Source organism: Gopherus evgoodei, chromosome 1 (assembly GCF_007399415.2).
Source record: "Gopherus evgoodei ecotype Sinaloan lineage chromosome 1, rGopEvg1_v1.p, whole genome shotgun sequence".
NCBI classification, from domain to species: domain Eukaryota; kingdom Metazoa; phylum Chordata; order Testudines; family Testudinidae; genus Gopherus; species Gopherus evgoodei.
This window is the reverse complement of record NC_044322.1, coordinates 293,794,937-293,815,815: the sequence shown is the minus strand read 5'-3', so window position 1 is coordinate 293,815,815 and position 20,879 is coordinate 293,794,937. Positions and strand designations below refer to the sequence as shown.

Sequence of the window (20,879 nt, the reverse complement as noted above, 5' to 3'; positions counted from 1 at the left end):
CATTTCGCATGAGAACATGAGTGACATGAGAAATTACAAATTCATTTAATCAGCTTCCTAAGCAGAAATGGCAGTGCCTCATAAACCCAGAAGCTAAGATAGCAAAAGCCTCTTTCTCTGGGATGACTGAGAAACGTTGGTGGCACGTGATAGCGGGGAAGAAAGTGAGACTGCTCTTCAGTTGGCATGGAATTGTGCTGAATGAAGTTTTACGGTGAGCTGTCACAGGCAGAAGTAAAAACAGGTTTCTGATTGAGACCCAAACAATAAGAAATACCTGCAGGATCTCTAATGTGCTAGAATTTCCCTTCCTCTAACCCAGCCACAAGAGCCTGACCGATGGGTTGGCTGTTCTCCCTGTTCTACCTTCTATCAATTACACTCATTGTATTGGTTAGCAATAGCATACTGCTGATTAATAGATTTAGTTTCCAAACTTTTTTGTTCCCGAGAACTTGTTTCCATTTAAGTGATTATTTGTCCCTATCTTCTTCCCTCCCCTACCTAATTTGGGAAGGGACACAACACCATGTAGCATTCCATGAGACAAACATCCCATGTGATCACAGTAGCTATCATTTCCAAAGGAAATTCCTTTTTTGACAACTGCTGATCTGTTTCTGCTCCCTTTGCCTTACCAAATGTCCACATGCTCGAACACTCCTGTGGCGTGTCATTCTGTAAGCAGACAGTCATCTTTCTTGGCTTTCCAATCTGTCATTCATCCATTCTATGACTATGGTACTCAGGCTTGGGCTCATCTTATTCACCTGCGGCAGCTTTTTAAGTCCTTTTCTCTCGGTTCAGCTGTCTGTTTGTTATGATTTATTATCACATTTCACCAAAGAAAAGAGAATGTTATTTTTGTTTGTTTGGGGTTCATTTATTTTTAGAAGTGTTTTTTCCACCTGGGAAATTTAAAACAGATGCTTTACAGTCAACTGTAACAATTGAATAACTGTAATTAGATACAGGACAGTCAAGATTGTTGTTCTGTCTGACCAGCAAAGCATATTTGATGTTGACTATTGTTCATTGCACTTTGAACCCTGTTGTTGTTTTAAGTGTGCCAGCTGTGATTTTTCAGATATACCCCGTCATCTCGGCAGACCAGCCAGGAGGAGAGCAAAGAGTGGCTGCGCTCCCATTCCACTGGAGGCCTACAGGACACTGGCAGTCAGTCCCCTATTGTTTCGCCTTCAGCTATGTCTTCCTCTGCAACTGGGAAATATCACTTTTCCAACTTGGGTAAACGAATTTTTCCCCTTGCTTCCCACACTAAAAAATAATCATAAAACTGAATATTTTACAATGCATTTTACTGTTTGTCTAGCTAGCTACCCCTCCTTCCTCCTTACCATAGTATCTGGGCACCTTACAAACTTTGGTGAATTTATCCTCACAGCATCTCCATGATGTAGGCAGGAGTTTATCCCTATTTTACATGTGGAAAAGAGGCACAGATTTCCTGCCCAAGGCCACACAGGAAGTCCATGGCAAAGCTAGCAATTAAACTCAAATCTCCTTAGTGTTATGGCAGCGTTTTAACCACAAGACTTTCTCCCTCACAGCCTGATCCAGCCATCAACAGGATTATTTCCAATCGTTTTAGGGGCATTGGATCAGACCTTTAATCTCTTCTCCCATTTGGGTAATAGTACATACTGTAGCTTTGTTTTGAGATAGGCCCAGATTCAACACTGGGAACATTTGGATCAGTAGACAAACTTCTTGGCTGAACCATTTATCTGTTATGGGCCCAACCACAATCCTGTCTCCAAATGCCCCCACACTTCAGAATAGTTTGGATCCAGGTCAGGATGTGAAATTGGCTGCTCTGTTCCTGCTCTGGATTTTATTACTAAGACCTCTTTTTCACCTTCTCTTTATGACAGAAAATACTACTTTTGAGTACCTGTATTCAAATAAACTAAAGACTTGAATGGATGTATGATTTTTTTATATTAGTTGTTTTTGGATACATACATTGTGGTTTCATTCCAGTTTTACAATATTTTGTGTTTTGTTTACTTTATATAATTTTTCTGCTGATTTTTTTTATTCAGCCATTTTTGAAAACTTAGAATCTTAAAATACCTCAACTCCCTTATAGTAAAAATATGCTTAGTTTGTTAGGTCTGTCTCTCTGTCCTCCCACAGTGTTCGGATCTCACTGACTTAAACAGGATCAAATGTCAGACCTTCTGTAATTGTCATCCTCGAATAGCTGGCCTACCAAAGGTGTGAACCCTAGTTTTACACTTAGCTCTTATGTTTGAGGCCCTACTACAGAACTAGCAATAACCTGTGAAACATTCACACTTCAGTAGTGCTGCTGTTAGATCTGTATCCTCTGTAGGTTGCAGTCACTAGAGAGCAACTTTATCCGGCACAAAAACATAAGGCTTTTTATTATACTACCTACAATTCTGAACAGAGACATTTTTATAAGCAAAATTAGATATAGTCTAAGGAAACCACTGGTTGAGACATTTTCATGCATTTGTATTGGTTTTAAACATAAAGATAACTCTCTTTAGCACAGATATATCCTCGCTACCTAGCACTATTATTTTTGTCCTTCTTCTTTTATAGCTCTTGTGCTCACTTAGTAGCTTTTCCCACAGCAGAGACCAATATAATCTACTATTGCAATAGCTTTGTCATAACATTTTTTCCCAGATCTGGACCTTAGCGTCCAAAATATGGGTGTTAGCATGAAAACCTCCAAGCTTAGTTACCAGCTTGGACCTGGTAATTGCTGCCACCAGCTAGGAATTATACAGTGCCTAGCTCACTGTGGTCTCCCCAAAACCGTCCCTGGGGGACCCCCAGACTCAGATGCCTTGACTTACAACAAAGAGAAATAAACCCACCCCTTGTTTCCTTGTTACTTCCTCCCAGGCTCCCCTCCCTGGACGACCCTAGGAGATTCCCTGCTTCCAGTCCTGGAAACACAAGTACCGAGAGATCTAATCTCTCTCCCCCTCACCCAGAGGGTATTCAAAGTCAAGCTTAATAAATCTAACACAAAGAGATTTTTCCCCCTGACTTCTTCCTCCCACCAATTCCCTGGTGAGCTGCAGACTCAATTCCCTGGAGTCCCCACTAAAGAAAAACTCCAACAGGTCTTAAAAAGAAAGCTTTATATGAAAAGAAAGAAAAAGGACATTAAAAATAGGCTCTGTATCAAGGTGACAATATACAAGGTCAATTACTTAAAGGAAAAAAATGAATAAACAGCCTTATCCAAAAAGAATACAATTTAAAACATTCCAGCAACTACACACATGTAAATACAAAAGAAAACAATATAAACCTATTATCTTACTATCCTTGTGCTTACAACTTGTAATTAGAAGATTAGAAAGCCTGGAGATAGAAAAATCACTCTCAGAGCCGAGAGGGTCAGACCCGAGACAAAGGACAAAGAACTCACACCTAAAACTTCCCTCCACCCAGATTTGAAAAAAGTCTTGTTTCCTGATTGGTCCTCTGGTCAGGTGTTTCGTTCCCTGTGTTAACCCTTTACAGGTAAAAGAACATTAACCCTTAGCTATCTGTTTATGACACGCCCCGCAAATTGCAGACAGTGGGGAACCTCACTGGCGGCGATTTCCTCCTAGAACTTTAAAATAAACAGATTAATACAACACATGCACCTTTACATATACCACTAAGTATATAACTAACAGACTTTTACATTTTAAGAACACTTTTTAACCACTGGATTCTGGGAAACTTTCACGGGAGAGTGCATCAGCTACTTTGTTAGAAGCTCCTGAAGTGTGCTGAATTTCAAAATCAAAATCTTGGAGAGCTAAACTCCAACGAAGAAGTTTCTTGTTGTTCCCCTTGGCAGTATGAAGCCACTTTAGCGCAGCATGGTCAGTTTGTAGCTGGAACCGCCGTCCCCAAACATATGGGCGTAGCTTTTCCAGGGCGTACACAATGGCGTAGCATTCCTTTTCACTGACTGACCAGTGACTTTCCCTCTCAGACAGTTTCTTGCTGAGAAACACGACAGGATGGAAGTTGTGATCCGTTGCTTCCTGCATGAGAACTGCTCCTATACCACGCTCAGATGCATCCGTGGTTACTAGGAATGGCTTGTCAAAGTCCGGGGCCCAGGGTCAGACATGAGCGTCGCCTTAAGTTGGGTAAAGGCCTTTTGACACTCATCAGTCCACTTAACTGCATTTGGCTGGGTCTTTTTGGTCAGGTCCGTCAGTGGGGCAGTGATTTGGCTGTAGTGTGCCACAAATCGCCTGTAGCTCACTTAGTAGCTTTTCCCACAGCAGAGACCAATATAATCTACTATTGCAATAGTTTATTTTGCTCTGTCCTTCCTTTTTTATCAGAGTAACAGTCTTATGGAATAAATGGCTCTCAGAAAAAAAACCAAACACTGCTGTTATGATTTCAGACACATCCAGCTCTGCTGTGAATCTTTTGGTCTATAGAGCAGATCAAGACACAAATCAACAGGCTGACTCTGGACAGAAAGTATTGTTACCATGGGTCAAGGGCTCATATCAAGCCTCCCATTTCACTGGCAAATCAGCTTTCCAATAGCTGAGAGTAGTTTCCTGAGTGCTGATCTGCAGCTGAACCAAAAGTAGATCAGTTACTCCTGTGTCTTAATGTCAACCAGCTGGCCCATATGGGAGCATCTATTGAATATGGTGATAGGTGCTATGGAATACTCTAAATAGCGAACAAAGAGATTAAAAATGGATTTTTGCACAGGGCCTACCTCAATGAAACCTCAGTTTATAAGTATTATTGTAATCTATATAGCAAATTAATAATAATATTTGAAACATTTAACTGCAGAGAATAATTGGCTTGGTTAGTAAAGTTCCTCTGTAAACAAAAATACAAATATTCACTTTTAATTTTGTAATTGATGGAGTTCATTCCTTCCTGTGATTTTCTGTCTTATCCATTATTGCAGCCTCTCTTTGCCTGACAAGATGAACAAGTGGCTTTGACAGATGTCAACATTGCTGTTGCTCTGTGTTCTGGAGCATTATTATGTGCAACAGTTACCCTAGACTGACTACTTTGGTTTTGCATGATAACTTCAGGCCTAAGAATGAAAGCCTTTCATTTCATCAGCAGTGAAAAGCCCACCTATCCCTGCGTGCCACTGTTTTCATTTTGCACAGAACCAAATCCCCAGTAATGGAACATACCTTACAAATAACGCTTTGCATTGCAGTGAGTCCAACCAACCTGTCCCAGTTTAACCTTCCTGGACCCAGTATGATGCGTTCAAACAGCATCCCTGCACAAGATTCTTCTTTTGACCTGTATGATGACTCCCAGCTGTGTGGCAGTGCCACATCCTTAGAAGAAAGACCACGAGCAATCAGTCATTCAGGCTCATTCAGAGACAGCATGGAAGAAGGTAGGGCTGAGTAAACACTTGGATAAGCAAATAAAACACAAATGTAGCAGAATTCTATTTAAATGGCCACCTTGAGTTGTAAATATTGAAATAATTTAGTAAACCTTTTTGATTTATAGTGAACTGGACCAGGGCCGCCCAGAGGGGGGGCAAGTGGGGCAATTTTCCCCAGGCCCTGGGCCCCACAGGGGCCCCCACAAGAGTTTTTCAGGGCCCCTGGAGCGGGGTGCTTCACTCGCTCTGGGGGCCCCGGAAAACTCTTGCGGGGCCTGGACCCCTGGAGCTTCTTCCGCTCTGGGTCTTCAGCAGTAATTCGGCAGTGGGGGCCCCCCACCGCCGAAGACCCCAGGCCCTCTGAATCGTCTGGGTGGCCCTGAACTGGACTTGTAGCACCTCTTGCTCTGTTTGAGCACAAGAGCGGGTACTTACAATAAGCTGGGATAGGCAAGGACATGTTCTTTATAGACTGAACACATTCTATGTGTCATTTATTAATTGCGTGGAATAGTTTTTGAACTATAGGAAGTAGGATGCAGAAAATGTGAAAGGAAGGACCTAACTCTTATTCTTGGGAAATTATTTCATCCTTTCTGCCTAAAATGCTTGCCATGCCTTAGTTATCTCCTGCCTTGACTACTGCAGTCTCCTCCTCACTTGATAGTCTTATTCCTATCTGTACTCCCTCCATTTTTTAAAATGCTAAAACAATCTTCCTCATCCCTATTATTATGTAAGTGATGACAGTGTGCTTGGCACTGTACAGTCAGCTAATGTTTGTGAGACAAAGAGGAGACAGGATGTACTGAGTGACATAAGTAACAGATTATATATGTTTTAAATTGTTTTATTTGGCTTTTTTGATGGTATATCAGTGAGTGGCAGTGGAAACAGGACAGACTGATTCCTCAGTCATCTGCTTAGAGAAGTTAGGTGAATTGATGCAAGCATACAATGTCACCTAAGGATAAAATCTGGACGGGAGTATGACAGCACCCTGAGGGGAAGGGGCAATGAGGAGGACACAACAAAAGGAGCAGTGGAAGAGTGGAGAACAGGACCAGAAAATCCAAGTTAAAACAGGGCACCAAGTAAGAAGTTGCAATGAAGAGATCATCAGAGACCTTGGAGAGAGCAGTTTCACTGGAGCAGAGTGGATGGAAGCCAGACTGGAGTGAATGCATGAGTGAGTTAGGGGAGAGGAGGTCAGGGCATCCGTAGTAAATGGACCTTAGTAGTTCATAGACCTTAAAAGTGAAGGTGAAAAGGGGCATGAGTTGATATAGATGAAGAGGGAAATGTGGCCAAAACATATTTTATTTTGGATGGAAAATTAGAGCTAATTTACACAGTGAAGGAAAGGAGCAAGAAGAGCATGTGGGATTGAGAGGGAGGCTGAATATGTGAGAGTAAGGGCAAGGGGAGTTAGTAACTGAGAGGGGATGGTATCAAGGGCAGAGCTGGAAAGGTTCACAGAGTGATGGCAGGTGGAAGGAGGAGTTGCAACTATCATTTGTAAATATCTCAGGATGGGCATTGGATCCTGTAGTATCTTGAAGTGTACCCAGGATATTGGTAATAATTACCAAATACTAAGGTGACTTAAAGTCTAGGTTCCCTATCAAGAAATGTTTTAATTGTTAATATCTCATGCATGATACACACACATGCTTCAGATAGTTATTAAAACAGCATAATATGGTAATACGTTTTTTCCTGGTTAAGAGCAAATATGAAACAACCTGCACAACTGTGGAATTTTTGTTCAGACAGTACTGAATAACATTTCATTTACTACATTAAAGATAAACCAACAGATCTTCTCTGAGGTTCTGTACTGGAGCATCTTCCCTCAGGATCTACATTAAACGTTATGAGGCTAAACAGAAGTGGCTTTCAAATGTTCTCTCACTGTAGTCCTAACTGGCCACTTTCCAGAGCCCTATGACCCATTCATTGGGACCAAATCGTACAGTCTTTGTGTAGTGCTTATAGAAGGTAAAATCATTTGATGGTCAATTAAAATACAGCAGTGCATATTGCAGCACCACTTACCTTTAAATACAAAGGTGCCAAAACAGACTACAAGTCCAAGCATTCAGTGCTCTATGTTGATCTGAAGAGAATTACCAGATAAAACCTGGGCATTTACAGTAGCTTCTATGTCATTGGCAAGGCATTCCTCCGTATGAAAGCTGAACTTGCTGCATGCTGTGCTTTAGAACTCTACAGTCAGCACTCTGGATAGATGAGCGTTCATAGCACCATCTCTGGTCTCTTGAAACTCTGTGTTTATCAGGTGCTTCACTGCCAAACAACAGAAATAATGTTTGGTTTACTGGTGAAAATACTGTATCTCCTTAAAAATCTCTCATACCTACAGTACACAGGCAAATGTTTCTCCATTTAGAGCAATCATTTCAAGTTCAAGAAAAATAACTGTGGTTTGTGTGCACCGATAACCTCTAATAGCTGCTCTTTGTGGAAGATTGTTTCTCATTTTGAAAAGATATGCTCTGCTATTGAGCTCCACGGGGGAGGGCTCATGCTGTTTCATCAATATTTTATATAATGACACTTTTTTTTTTCATTTTTGTAGTACATGGGTCCTCATTATCACTGGTCTCCAGCACCTCCTCTCTCTATTCTACAGTAAGTATTAATAGTTTAGGAAAATAAAAAAAGTCCTGCCTGTGATATTGTACATCTCCAATAAAGCTTTCTAGCTCATTAAATAGTTTTAAGTTTAGTGGATTAAAATTGCATGTAAGTATTGCAGTAAAGCAGTGGAACAGCTATTTGACTTCAATATTATACTTTTGCTTTTTCATATATAATTAGCATATTTTTTCCTTAAGTGGTGAATTTAGCACTCACTAAACCTTCTGTGGTGTAATTTGAAGGCTGAAATATAAAAAAAATACATGCTGAGTCCAACCTCACGTGGGGCCGCTTATTATTCACTGCACTATATTTTTGTGCTATGTAATTTCTGACTGATTTCATCATTGTTTGGTGTTTGTGCTCTTTAAGAGGAAGGTCTTGTAATTAGGTGCCCTGTGGAGCATTTTTTTAATGTTACTGTTTGAGAAACTCCTCTTAAAAGTAGAGGGTTGTTTAGGGGGATACAATGTCTAGTTTAAATACCTGTTGATCTTTCACAAAAAATGACACTGTCTAGATGTTCTTTTCAAAGAGAAAAATGGTTTCTTGAAAATTAATTTATTTCATTAAATATGTTCGCCCAGCCCAAATGGAAGTTTGTTTTTAAGTCTTCATTTGATTTGGGCTTTTTTGTAAAAGGGAGACATTAATTCTGATCTTTGTGTGATATGTTGTTGCACCTGTTATGCTGTTGAAGGTCAATGATTTACTTACAAAAGCCTTAATCATGGAGTAGCTGCAGTGCAAGACATATGTCCATATTTTAAATGAGAAGAGTTATGTATGTGTTTTGTATATTCTCTTGAGTAATAGATAAGTGATCCTTTGCAATCTTTTAGCTAGCGACAGTTAGAATAGATGTTGTCTAGCCCCTCATGAGGATGAGAAGGTGCAGGGAACATGTTTTCTCAATCCGGCTGCCCCTTTCTACCCTATACACTTGCAGAAGGGGCATCCGTTGTCTCAGTCCTTGTGTTGCTGGTGACTAGCTCTGACATTGTCTACTGTTGACAGTTGTTGCACTGGCCAGCAGAGCATGCTGCCTCCATTCAAAGAGTATTCCAGCTCCTCCTCAGATGGGGGCTCCCTCTGTCTTCAAAGTCACTACTGAAAAGCCGGCATACCTCTCTGAGTTGCCTCTTGGGGTGAAGTGTCTCCACACACACTAGCCCCAAAACAGGCTCTGGCAGTAACATTCAGAATAGGGCCTTTCACTTCCGTTTTCCTAGTGGAAGAAGGCCTGCTGCCACTTCCCTCTCTTGGAGGCATTATAATCTATTCTCATAGGGAATTTCAAAAGCTGTATTTCAGCTCTGATGTCAGTTTTTAGAAGAACTGGCAGATGGACAAAAAGCAAATGATAAAGTGACAACTGGAGCTTTCATCATTTGTTTGAGCAGTCAGCAGTTTTGCAATATCTTGGTCCCAATATTTTATATTGTTGCAAGGATATAATAATGCTTTGTGTTTTCATAACCTCTGCCACTTAAGATCTCAAAGCACCTTTCAACCATTAGCTGAGCTTCACAGCACCATATTTCTAATAGGTGACCTGAGGCACAGAGTTTAAAAGACTTAGCCAAGGTCACACAAGTCAGTGACTAGCAATACATTTTGAGACTTCTGACTGCCAGTTCCCTTCTTTAGGCACTAGATCACACTTCTTAATAAGTTATTGATCATTTAGCTGTGGCAATGGAAGCTATAGAAAGGTTTTGTTAAGGGCAAGGAAAGAATTAGGACTATAAAACGTGATTGCGCTTGCAGGAAGAAAATCATTGATCAGAATTTCTCCTGCTGGGTCCTCTGTGCTCCAGTGAAAAAGTTCAGACAATCTTGCAGCAATTAACCAGGAAGCAGTGCACAAGTGGAAACATCAGACAAAAGATTAGCTTTCGGTATCAGATCAGCTGAACATAAACAACAAAGTTTCATTGTTCAGTGATATTATTCCGTGCCCCACTTCTTCCAGAAAGAGGTAGCTTCAGAGGGGTTATGGTACATATATTTCATTTTCTACCATTATTAGATCCCATCAGGAAGAAGAAATATAAGTACCATGCAAGAATTCCATAGCATTTCAATAAATGTCTTGAGTATGCATCCAATGAAGTGGGCTGTAGCCCACAAAAGCTTGTGCTGAAATATACTTGTTAGTCTCTAAGGTGCCACAAGTACTCTTGTTCTTTTTGCAGATACAGACTAACACGGCTGCTACTCTGAAACTTGAATAACGATGTTTATCAATCTCTTTAATCGCTGCCTTCATTCTTAGCATTATAATTTTGCTGCAGCTTAATCAGTAATTAGTGAGGAGACCAAGAGACAGTAGCAGGTAAAGAGCATGCTGTTTAGATTATTATCAGCAGAGATCAGCAAAAGAGCTGAAGTCTGAAATTCAGAAGGATGTACACTGCTGATATTGCATTTCGCACAATGGAGAGGTCCAATGAGAAAGGACTTCAGAATTCATTAGTTTTTTCAGTATGTATTAGGTTTTTTTAATTGTTTTTGTTTGTTTGATCTAATTCCATTTGTGGTTTCAGATGGCATTCAGACATATTGCTGATCTAGCTTTTGGAGACGTGCATGTAAAGTTTTGTTTCACAGCACAGTGGGTATTAGTAGATTGTGGCATACCAATAGTTTCTCAGCTTTGACAGTAAACTGGGGTAGCTTACTCTATAAGGAGCTGAAAGGAGGTGCACAGTGGTGTATATTTAAAATAGCCTACTGTCATTTATACCTTCTTACACCCTTTTGTTGGTTACTTTATTTGCTATATTCCTCTCCACTGGCTCCACAGCATGTGACATACACTTAGATTCCCTTAGCTTTAGTAAGCCAACTAAGAGGTGATGTGTAAGGGAGTTGTAAACTACATGTTAATATTTTGTTGTGAGGCTAAAAATTTGATTGTAGTGGAGTCAGTTTAAGCTCCCTGTAGGCTCCCATAGACTTGCCTCGGAATTTGGCTGTCAGTATCACATTATATTCCAAAAGCCTGAGGCTGGATTGTTGTGGTGTTAGTTTGCATTTTAATTTTACACCTTAGATTAATTAGTTTTGTGTCACAGGTTACAGTTTACAAGTTGGTGTTGCCTCCACAACCCCATTTCGTTCCTTCTGTTTACATCCTTCACCTAGCATCAAAAGACCAGTTTTCTGGAACTTGCTCTTTTGAGGAGTGGGTATGGCTTCCTGCTCCATTCTGGTTTTTGGCCAAAGGGAGTCACCTAATTACAAGATGATGTGCTTCCTCCTTTGCCAGATATGCAGTGGCTGCCATATTATTGTCAACTGCTTTGAGCCCAGAAATGAAGCAACTTACATCAGATCCCCATGTGGCATTTTCAGTTGCTTCATTCCACAAGCGCAATAGTATTCATGGAAGTACAGAATTATTTTGAGTTCCTTGAATGACTCCTCTTCATGATCATTGTTTAGAAAGAATCTTCATATCTAAATGTCCTAACAGTGGTCACCATTAAAAAGTCAACATTTACAAAGTCGAATGTAAGATACTACCACTGTTTCATATTCTAAGGCCTGCATTTGGCAGTAGCACAGTATCTCAGATAGCATATTTTCATAGCCATTAATAAATGTGGATTTTAAATTATTTCTAGATATTACTGTGATATATATTACTCTATTAGATGGGTCACCTGATTTACTGTAAAACATATGTAATTCCACTAGTGATTTTGATGGTGGTATTCATGTATACACAGTTACACACACACACACACACACAGAGTTACACTGCAACACACTTTCCTTGATGTTTTATAATTGCAGTTGTTGTTACTGCAGTTCTTCTACTGTTCTTAAGAATCTTTTCGCAATTATGATAGACCTGATCCTGCTGTCATTATTCAGGCAAAACTTTATTTGTATTCAATTTGAGTTATTCCCAGTAAGGGCAAAAGGAGTTAATTCACTGTTTTTATTACAAATCTTTATTAAATTTAAATTCAATTATTTGTGCAGCTATATTGGGACATGTAATTTCTTGCTATTTTTGTTACCTTTATTATACTGCATTTTATTCTGTTTCTCTCTTCTTGCAGGCAGAAGAAAAGGCACATTCGGAGGTAAAAATCTTCCCTCAGTGTGATAGGATGCTTGTATAGTAGTATTATTAGAGCTCATTAGTTGACAGTATTGCAGCAAAGTGGAGATTTGCTGCAAAAAAAGACACTATGCTAAAAATGTGTTGCAGCTGTGCTGGCAAATGGTTTTCTAGCCCTCAAGCTGCAGAATTTTTGGATCAGTTACAAAAAGGTGGAGAGAGTCAATGAATATCTCAACCTTGAGGCTGAAGGGGTCGAGATTTGTCTCTTTTCAGACCTCATCTGTACAGTTCCCTATTGAGCCAGAAGCATCTGTGCAGATCAATGCAAGTGCTTCCTCTTGCAAGCAAGAAAACAAGGTTCACTCTTGAGCCTGTATCACCCACATCATATCATGTTGCACAGTGCTAAATTACTGACACAGTCCATGTTGATGAATTTTAAAGAAAAGCATATTGTCACCACAAGTAAATCAGTTGTGAAGTAGGAAAAAAGCCACTCTCTCCTTATATTCTATATGAACTAGTAACAAGAGTAGGTCAGCAGCTGGATCCAATTATAGCCTTACCCAAAGGGAGATATTAGTGCCATTTCTGCTGGAGCACTGGTAGTAAAATGGCACCAAGGACCCTGCTTCCACTTCAGACAGACACACACTTTTTTGGAACATTTTCTTAAACCTTCCTTGATTCCTGCAACCATTCTGCATTTCTTCCACACTCTAAATGTTTAATATACGGCAAAGGGTTGATAATGACGCTTGTTAAAAGGTGTTATTAAATACTTTGGAGGTGGGGAGAAAAATAAGCATATCCTCTCTTACCTCACAGTATATTTCAATATTGATTTCACCTAACAGTTTCTAGAGCCTTTTCTATGAAAGCCAAAGCAGAGGATTTACTGTTAACTTACAGCAGCTTAGGTGGCATTTTTACATACTTCACTTCCCAGTGCACAGAGGAGAAATTGTCCCTCTTTTTGTCACTTTGTGTCTTGAAGATGAGTTTCATGGACATTATCAATCTCTAGGGAAAAGGAGTATTGAATAGCACAACATGAGAACCACCTTATTGTAGCTGCAGGAATGTGCTACAAGTGTAGCTAAAACAAAAAGGGGAGTGATTAGCATTGAAAACAATGGAGAGAGTTTGGGGAAGGGATAACAGTCCAGAATGAAGAGAAAGCTTAGTAACCTATGTCCCTTGCTTAGCACCAGTGAGAACATCCTTGGTTCACACACTAACCTTTGTATCTATGAGTACTCGTCGATTTTTAAAGCACGCACAATATTTTTCTTATTGATTTTCATGGGAATCACCTTGCCAAAGCACTGCAATCTCCTTTATAAATGTAAGCATTAATATGAAAATGATATGTGTGTGCTCACTTTTCTTGCCTGGCTTTACCTATCTTACTTTTGTGCTGGGGAGGAATTCATTGTATGTGAGAATCAGAGAGAGATTTAGAGGCCTATGTGTCACCTGAGCTCTCAGATAGGAGTTAAGTGGAGTTTAAGTGATGCACAGGCATTGTGCTTGATATCTGTACTGGGTGAATTTCATCCTCGTGCACTGCATACAAATATTTTTTCTGAGGCAAGTGTTTTTCCTAAAAAGAAACATTAGACTTGGGTTGAATTTATTTTCATTCTTGAAAGTATGGAGAAGAATTTAAATGTACTTGTTATATTTGTCCTGCAGTACAGTATTTTAAAACATATGAGATGTTAAGAGGGCATACGTTATATTGCACTGAATGCAGGGGACTTTTCCTATAGCAGATGTAGTAATCTTTGGAGTGAGTGCATGAAGTGCTTCTATTTTCAGGACCTGAGGCTTTATTAGGGGATGGTACAAATGATATTGTATATATCGAGCCACATTTTCAAAAATTAGGTCCTAGAAAATTTGGTTCCAAACATCACATTTGCACATTCAAGCTGGGAATTGTGCACATACTGTAAGTACCCATTTGAACATTAAATGGGGCCTTTGAGTGTACAATAGAAACATGCACAAATGCTTTGTGCGCAGTTTAGATGCCAAACTATTATGATTTTATAATTTGACTTTTTGAGTATTTTACAATGAATATATATGGAATTACAATACTGTAAAACATTAATGATCCTCTAAAGAAAAAATAAAGGAAATGAAATAGCTGATGAAACAAAAATGTGATATGAGTTTATCTGTTCTCAATACAGCAAATACATAAACTCCGAAGGGAACTGGTTGCATCACAGGAAAAAGTTGCCACCCTCACATCCCAGCTTTCAGCAAATGTAAGTAGTTTTTGCTTTATTATTGTAAATAATTCTTGAAAAAAATAACTTCCACAATCTGCTAGTCTACTAATAAGTTCTTAAAGATGTACCATAATCTTTCAGTTCAGTGCAAGTGAAAGGTGCCTAAATCACAGTCCTGGAGCCTTGAGGTCCTTTTAACTATGTATTTATTTCAATGTGTTTATAATGCACAGATAAGGTTGGTATGGGAACCTGTATCCACTGAACAGGGACAATATGGGCATTCCACCAAATAGCTTGACCCGAAATGGAAGAGTTCATCTCCTGGTGTTAGAGCCTTACAGTCTCCATGCTGCTCATTATTTAGTGTCACTTCTGATACTGTCAACAAGAGTACAAGCTGTAATGTTATTTTGTGATGTGATACCTGTTGCCTGAGGACCCAATTCTGCTGCCCTTATTCATGCTTAGTACACCTCTACCCTGATATAACGCTATCCTTGGGAGCCAAAAAATCTTACCGCATTATATATGAAACTGTGTTATATCAAACTTGCTTTGATCTGCTGGAGTATGCAGTCCCGCCCCCTGGAGCACTGCTTTACTGCGTTATATCCGAATTCGTGTTATATCGGGTTGCGACATATAGGGGTAGAGGTGTACCTGAATAGTCTCATTTTACCCAAGGGTGACAGAATAAAGCCCAATTAAGCCACCAATCCATTTTATGGGTTATAGAACAACTAGTGGAATGTAAAGGACTTGAATCATATCTGGTCAGAGAGAGATATGAAACAGCAACCTATAGCAGTAGCGCCCCCAACCTATTAATTAGGGCATATTAAGTATAGTTGTGCTGCCCTATAGTCATGCAATAAGGATAACAACATTTCATTACTCATGCATCCAAGACTTATGTGAATTTTAACCCACAACAGCCAAAATTGATCACTTTCATAGAGCATCTGTCTGCTAATCACCTAGGCAAAATAGACTTGGTATGTCTATGCAAATATGACTATTAGAGGTAAGTATGCCCAATGGCCTGTGATGGGATGTTAGATGGGGAAGGATCTGAGTTACTACAAAGAATTCTTTCCTTGGTGTCTGGCTGGTGAGTCTTGCCCACATGCTCAGGGTTTAGCTGATCGCCATATTTGGGGTCGGGAAGGAATTTTCCTCCAGGGCAGATTGGCAGAGGCCCTCAGGGGTTTTCGCCTTCCTCTGCAGTGTGAGACACAAGTCACTTGCTGGAGGATTCTTTGCACCTTGAAGTCTTTAAACCACGATTTCAAGACTACAATAGCTCAGACAACATAGGTTAGGGATCTGATACAGGAGTGGGTGGGTAAGATTCTGTGATCTGCATTGTGCAGGAGGTCAGACTAGACGACCATAATGGTCCCTTCTGACCTTAAATTCTATGATTCTGTAGCAATGGTGAAAGACCCTGTATTCCATTATATGTCACCTAAACCACCAAGTCCTCAAAACACCTTTTTGTTTGTCTGAGCCATAATGATAGTCTCATTTTTGTGATGGATATTAAATTTCTGCTACAGAGTATATTTATTACATTTTAAAAAATTGAACAGCAATTTTCGGTGCTGCCTTACTGAATGATATAGACACCAAAGGAGACGGTTAACTCAAATCAGCTACAATAAAACAATACAATTTTTTGAAGATTTATTATATTAGTATACTAAGTAAAAAACAAAACAAAACCGAAAATCCTCTATCTGGAAAATTCGAATAAATACCTTATCATCAATTTTTTATAAAAAGAAGAAAAAATAAATATTGAAGTGAATACTATGTTGGAAATATATTTTGGGTTTCTTCCAACTTCTGCAAAATGAATTAATTTGGCTTTCACTGAAGCAGTGTAATTGTCATCATTCAATAAAATGTGAAGTGTCATCTTATGATGGTGGTGGGCATGGAAAATTATCCAGATAGCTTCCTTAGATAATATGGTTTTCTTACAGTATATGGAGTTAAGTGAAGATTAATATCAAGGGACTTTCCAGCATAGCTAAACACACAATTGTCCAGCCAGTTCTTCAGAAAGAGTTTTTACACAACCAAAATTTTCCAGCTATTTTCCTTTGTTGAATTTCTGGGTAGAGAAACTGAAAAACTTAAGAGTCATTGCTAACTTCACCTGTGCTACACCAGTGTCCTAGACCCGTACCGGTTAGGTTTCCCATGAGGATATGGCACAGAGACAGTGGTATTTGCTTAGAGGACAACTTGCACCTAACCATGGAAAGTGGTCAGACTTTGCAGATGATACAAAACTACTCAAGATGGTTAAGTCCCAAGCAAACTGCAAAGAGCTGCAAAAGGATCTCACAAAACTGGTGACTGGACAACAAAATGGCAGATGAAGTTCAATGTTGATTATTACAAAATAATGCACATTGGAAAACATAATCCCAACTATACATATAAAATGATGGGGTCTAAATTAGCTGTTACTACTCATGAAAGAGATCTTGGATTGTTCTCTGAAAACATCCAGTCAATGTACAGCAGCAGTCAAAAAAGTGAACAGAATGTTGGGAATCATTAAGAAAGGGATGGATAAGAAGACAGAAACTATCATATTGCCTCTATATAAATTCATGGAACGCCCACATCTTGAATACTGCGTGCAGATGGGGTCACCCCATCTCAAAAAAAAAATATTGGAATTGGAAAAGTTTCAGAAAAGGGCAACAAATATGATTGGGAGTATGGATCGGCTTCCATATGAGGAGAGATGAATAAGACTGGAACTTTTCAGCGTGGATATGATAGAGAGCTAAAAAATCATGACTGGTGTGGAGAAAGTAAATAAAGAAGTGTTATTTACTCCTCATAACACATGAACTAGGGTTCTCCAAATGAAATTAGTAGGCAGCAGGTTTAAAACAAACAAAAGGAAGTATTTTTTCACACAATACCCAATCAACCTGTGGAACTCCTTGCTAGAGAATGTTGTGAAGGCCAAGACTATAACAGGGTTCAAAAAAGAACTAGATAATTTCATGGAGGATAGGTCCATCAATGGCTATTAGTCAGGATGGGCAGGAATGGTGTCCCTAGCCTCTGCTTGTCAGAAGCTGTGAGTGGAAGATGGGATGGATCACTTGATGATTACCTGTTCTTTTTATTCCCTCTGGCGCACCTGACATTGACCACTGTTGGAAGACAGGATACTGGGCTAGATGGACCTTTGGTCTGACCGAATGTGGCTGTTCTTATGATCTTTTGACTATGTTGAACAGCACCATTTCCCTGCTATTTCAGTCTCTGAATGATATCAGTGCTTGGAACAATAGCAGTAGGTTGAAATTAAACTCAGGCAAGATGGATATGATAACAGAGGAAGAATAAAACATGTTATGAAAACTGGTCAACACTATATCATTACTCTCAGAAGAAAACACTTTGTGGCTTTGAGTTCCTTCTGGACACACAACTGACACTGCAGAGGCACATTCCAATAGCTGCAAAAAGTGCCTTCCACTTATGATTGTCTAGAAGTCTGAAATTCATCTGCATAGCAATAGAGTTGATCGTGATAATCCATGCATTTGTGTCCTCCAGATTACTGGAATGAGCGCTACCCAGCCATGAAACCTTAGACGCACACAAGCTGCAACTGGAACGGCATGCAGCAGCTTGCCTGTCAAGCAATGCTGGTCAGCAGGAGCACATCATCCTGGTCATTACACGTTGAATACCAGTTTAAGTTTGAGGTTTGAAGTTACTGGCTCCCATCGGTTGCACAAGGTTATCTCAGGAACTCCCTCTTCCTTGATGACCAAGGCCAGCCACCACAGGTGCACTCCTCAGGAACAATGAAACAATCACCAAGAGCAAGAGTAGTTTGAGGGGTGACAGAGCTTTCCTAGCAGCTGAGCAAAATAGTGGTGATCCTTTGTTGTTTACAGTGATATAACTGTGTTGGTTCCAGGATATGAGAGAGACAGGCAGGTGAGGTAATAACATTTATTGGATCAAATTATCTTGGGAAAGGTACAACCTTCTGAGCTATGCAGATCTCTTCTTCAGGTCTGGGGAAGGAAGCAGTGTGTCTGAGCTAAATACAAGTTGGGACAGATCGTTAAGTAGAAGTACATATGTTGGAGGCGGTCACTTGAAATGAAGTGGGCAGTTGTGAGTTAGATTGTTATGTATAAAGGGTTGGAAGTGGGAAATTAAGGGTAATTAAGGGCAGTGTGGTGTGTTACAAATTGTTGTAATAAGCCGTAAAATGATCCTTCCTGTAAGAGCTAAAATGACCAAATGCTTCTGACAGGACTAAAGTTCTATCTTTTCAATGTAGCTCTCCCATCGTATCAATGATAATAATTTCTTTTTAAAATGTTTACCTCTCCTAGAATAAGGAGAAGAGGACCACAGAGATGATGCAAATTTAGACTCTCTGTAGAATTTATATAATTCTATAAGGTACTCAAGATACCACAGTGATGAATGCAGTACAAATATAGATAGATGTGGAGGAGAGAACACTATAATACAGTGAGTGGAATTCATATGCTGCAATAACAGTGCTGATCTATAACCAATGGAAAGTGGACTATTTCACAGAGAGCTCCCTGTTATTCCTCCCAGTTGTCATACAGAAATGACATGAGTTATTGAACATGTTATCAGAAGATAATGCAATTTAGGGAACATGAGCACTGTGTGTACTGTGTGCAGTTACTATGGTTTCAGAGTTACCAGATAATGACTGTACAATCTAGTGAGGTTTTTAAAGGCAGTTCAGGAAATAGCTAGAGTTACCATCTTTGGTGAAAGTTGAGATGTTTGAGAAATAATATTATTGTACATTTTACTTGGAGTGTGCTTCCCTCATAATGTGTGATAACACAATACATTCAGAATGTACTATATCTACTCAGTGCCTTGCTTACTTTAAAACCTAGAGGTACTGACAATTCTGGGATGGTAAAATTTAGACCTACAGAGATTTCCATTAATTTGAGGAAATGTCTGTGCATTCTCAAGTACCAATGTGTGGTAGCTTTGGGAAAATGATGATTCTCTGATGAGATTAGGAATCCCTCAGCATGCCTTGCTGTTGTTGGGTTACTCCACTGAGATTTATAGCCTGAATGACACACCCCTTCTTGGGCTGTGATTTTTTTTTCTTCATATCTTACAAGAAAAACACTATTGGGCTTGATCTTTTCTTTGATGGGAGGTTAACATAACAGACAATCAAAAAAACAAGGCTGCCTCAGGATGTCATACTGGTGATTCGTTAGGTGACACTTTCCCTTCCACTACTGAACCAGTGTTCCAGCATGTTCCAGCACTGTCCCAGAGAAGACCAGGAAGCAGTTTGTCACTCAGCAAGTCACAATTTGCCTTCTTCTGTCTTCTCCCATGTTCTGGTCTAATACCAGAAGCAGCATATGATACCCCACAAGCAAGCCTATCTATGCTTGCCAGCATGTTGGGGTGGGACAAGTAAAATCAAGGCTCTACCCAGTCCCCACCCTCTCCCACTCGCACAGGGATGAGGGAGACAGTGTCTCTTCCCTCTCCTATGCTACAACCTGTAGCACAGATAGCCAGTGCAAGGGAGAAAGGGGATATAAGGTTGGGTTTTTAGTCAAAATTACTTTTTGTTTAGATTTTTACTTCAATTTAATTTTTTAAAGGAAAAAATTTGAAAAATGAAACAAAAAATCATTTTATTTGACACAATATGATACCCCCCCCCATTTTTTGGAAACAAATTATTTGCACAGTACTTTTGTGCATCTGTGTGTATAACAAGAATGCCAAGTGGTAAGACCTCCAGTCTCACGGGAAGGATAGCACCCCCAATAGCTCAGTAAATGCATAGACTCTATATTTTTCTGTATATACATATATATGTAAATCTCTGCGTGAGAGTATGTATTTGTGTATGCAGATATACACCATGTGTAGTGGTGATATTCATGTGCTAAACTAAACTTATCGTGCTCTCTTGACTGTGTCACCTGCCTACTAATCCATCTCCATGGAAATTGCTCATACCATTCTAAACTTGTGAGCAGTTTAAAAGACATGCTGTTTGCAGCAGGAAAAAACCTCCCACAGAAAATTCTCCTTTTTTTCCAAACCCATCAACATCTGGAATTTCTCCCAAAATTATACTTTTTTGGTGCATGAAACTCAGGGGGTTTCTTATCCTCCATGCATCAATAGGGGATTAAGATTCTCTATTAATTAAAAAGATCTTAGATGAAAAGCAACCATTACTTATAACTCCAACTTTCTTGCATGCTGTCACAAGACATATATTTTACAAATCTATCTGGTGGAAATCACTGTCAGAATTAAGTCCAGTCCTAGGCTGCTTCCCTCTCTTATCACTGGTATAAAAGATTTAAGGCCTAATAGAAAACACCTTCCTATAAACCCAAAGAATCAAAGGGACCCTCTTGCTGATATGATACATGTGTGT

General features: G+C 39.6%; 1 protein-coding gene across 14 annotated transcripts in view; it reads left to right on the top strand.

The window, feature by feature from the left end:
- Positions 1-20,879, top strand: part of NAV3 (neuron navigator 3) — an 854,219-nt gene that overhangs the window by 787,422 nt on the left and 45,918 nt on the right. For all 14 annotated transcript variants that reach the window (XM_030548663.1, XM_030548662.1, XM_030548658.1 and 11 more), the window contains 5 exons: positions 1,088-1,248; positions 5,225-5,413; positions 8,010-8,062; positions 12,148-12,171; positions 14,357-14,434. In XM_030548663.1, coding sequence (XP_030404523.1) covers positions 1,088-1,248; positions 5,225-5,413; positions 8,010-8,062; positions 12,148-12,171; positions 14,357-14,434 — 505 coding nt within the window. The remainder of the gene's footprint in view (positions 1-1,087; positions 1,249-5,224; positions 5,414-8,009; positions 8,063-12,147; positions 12,172-14,356; positions 14,435-20,879) is intronic.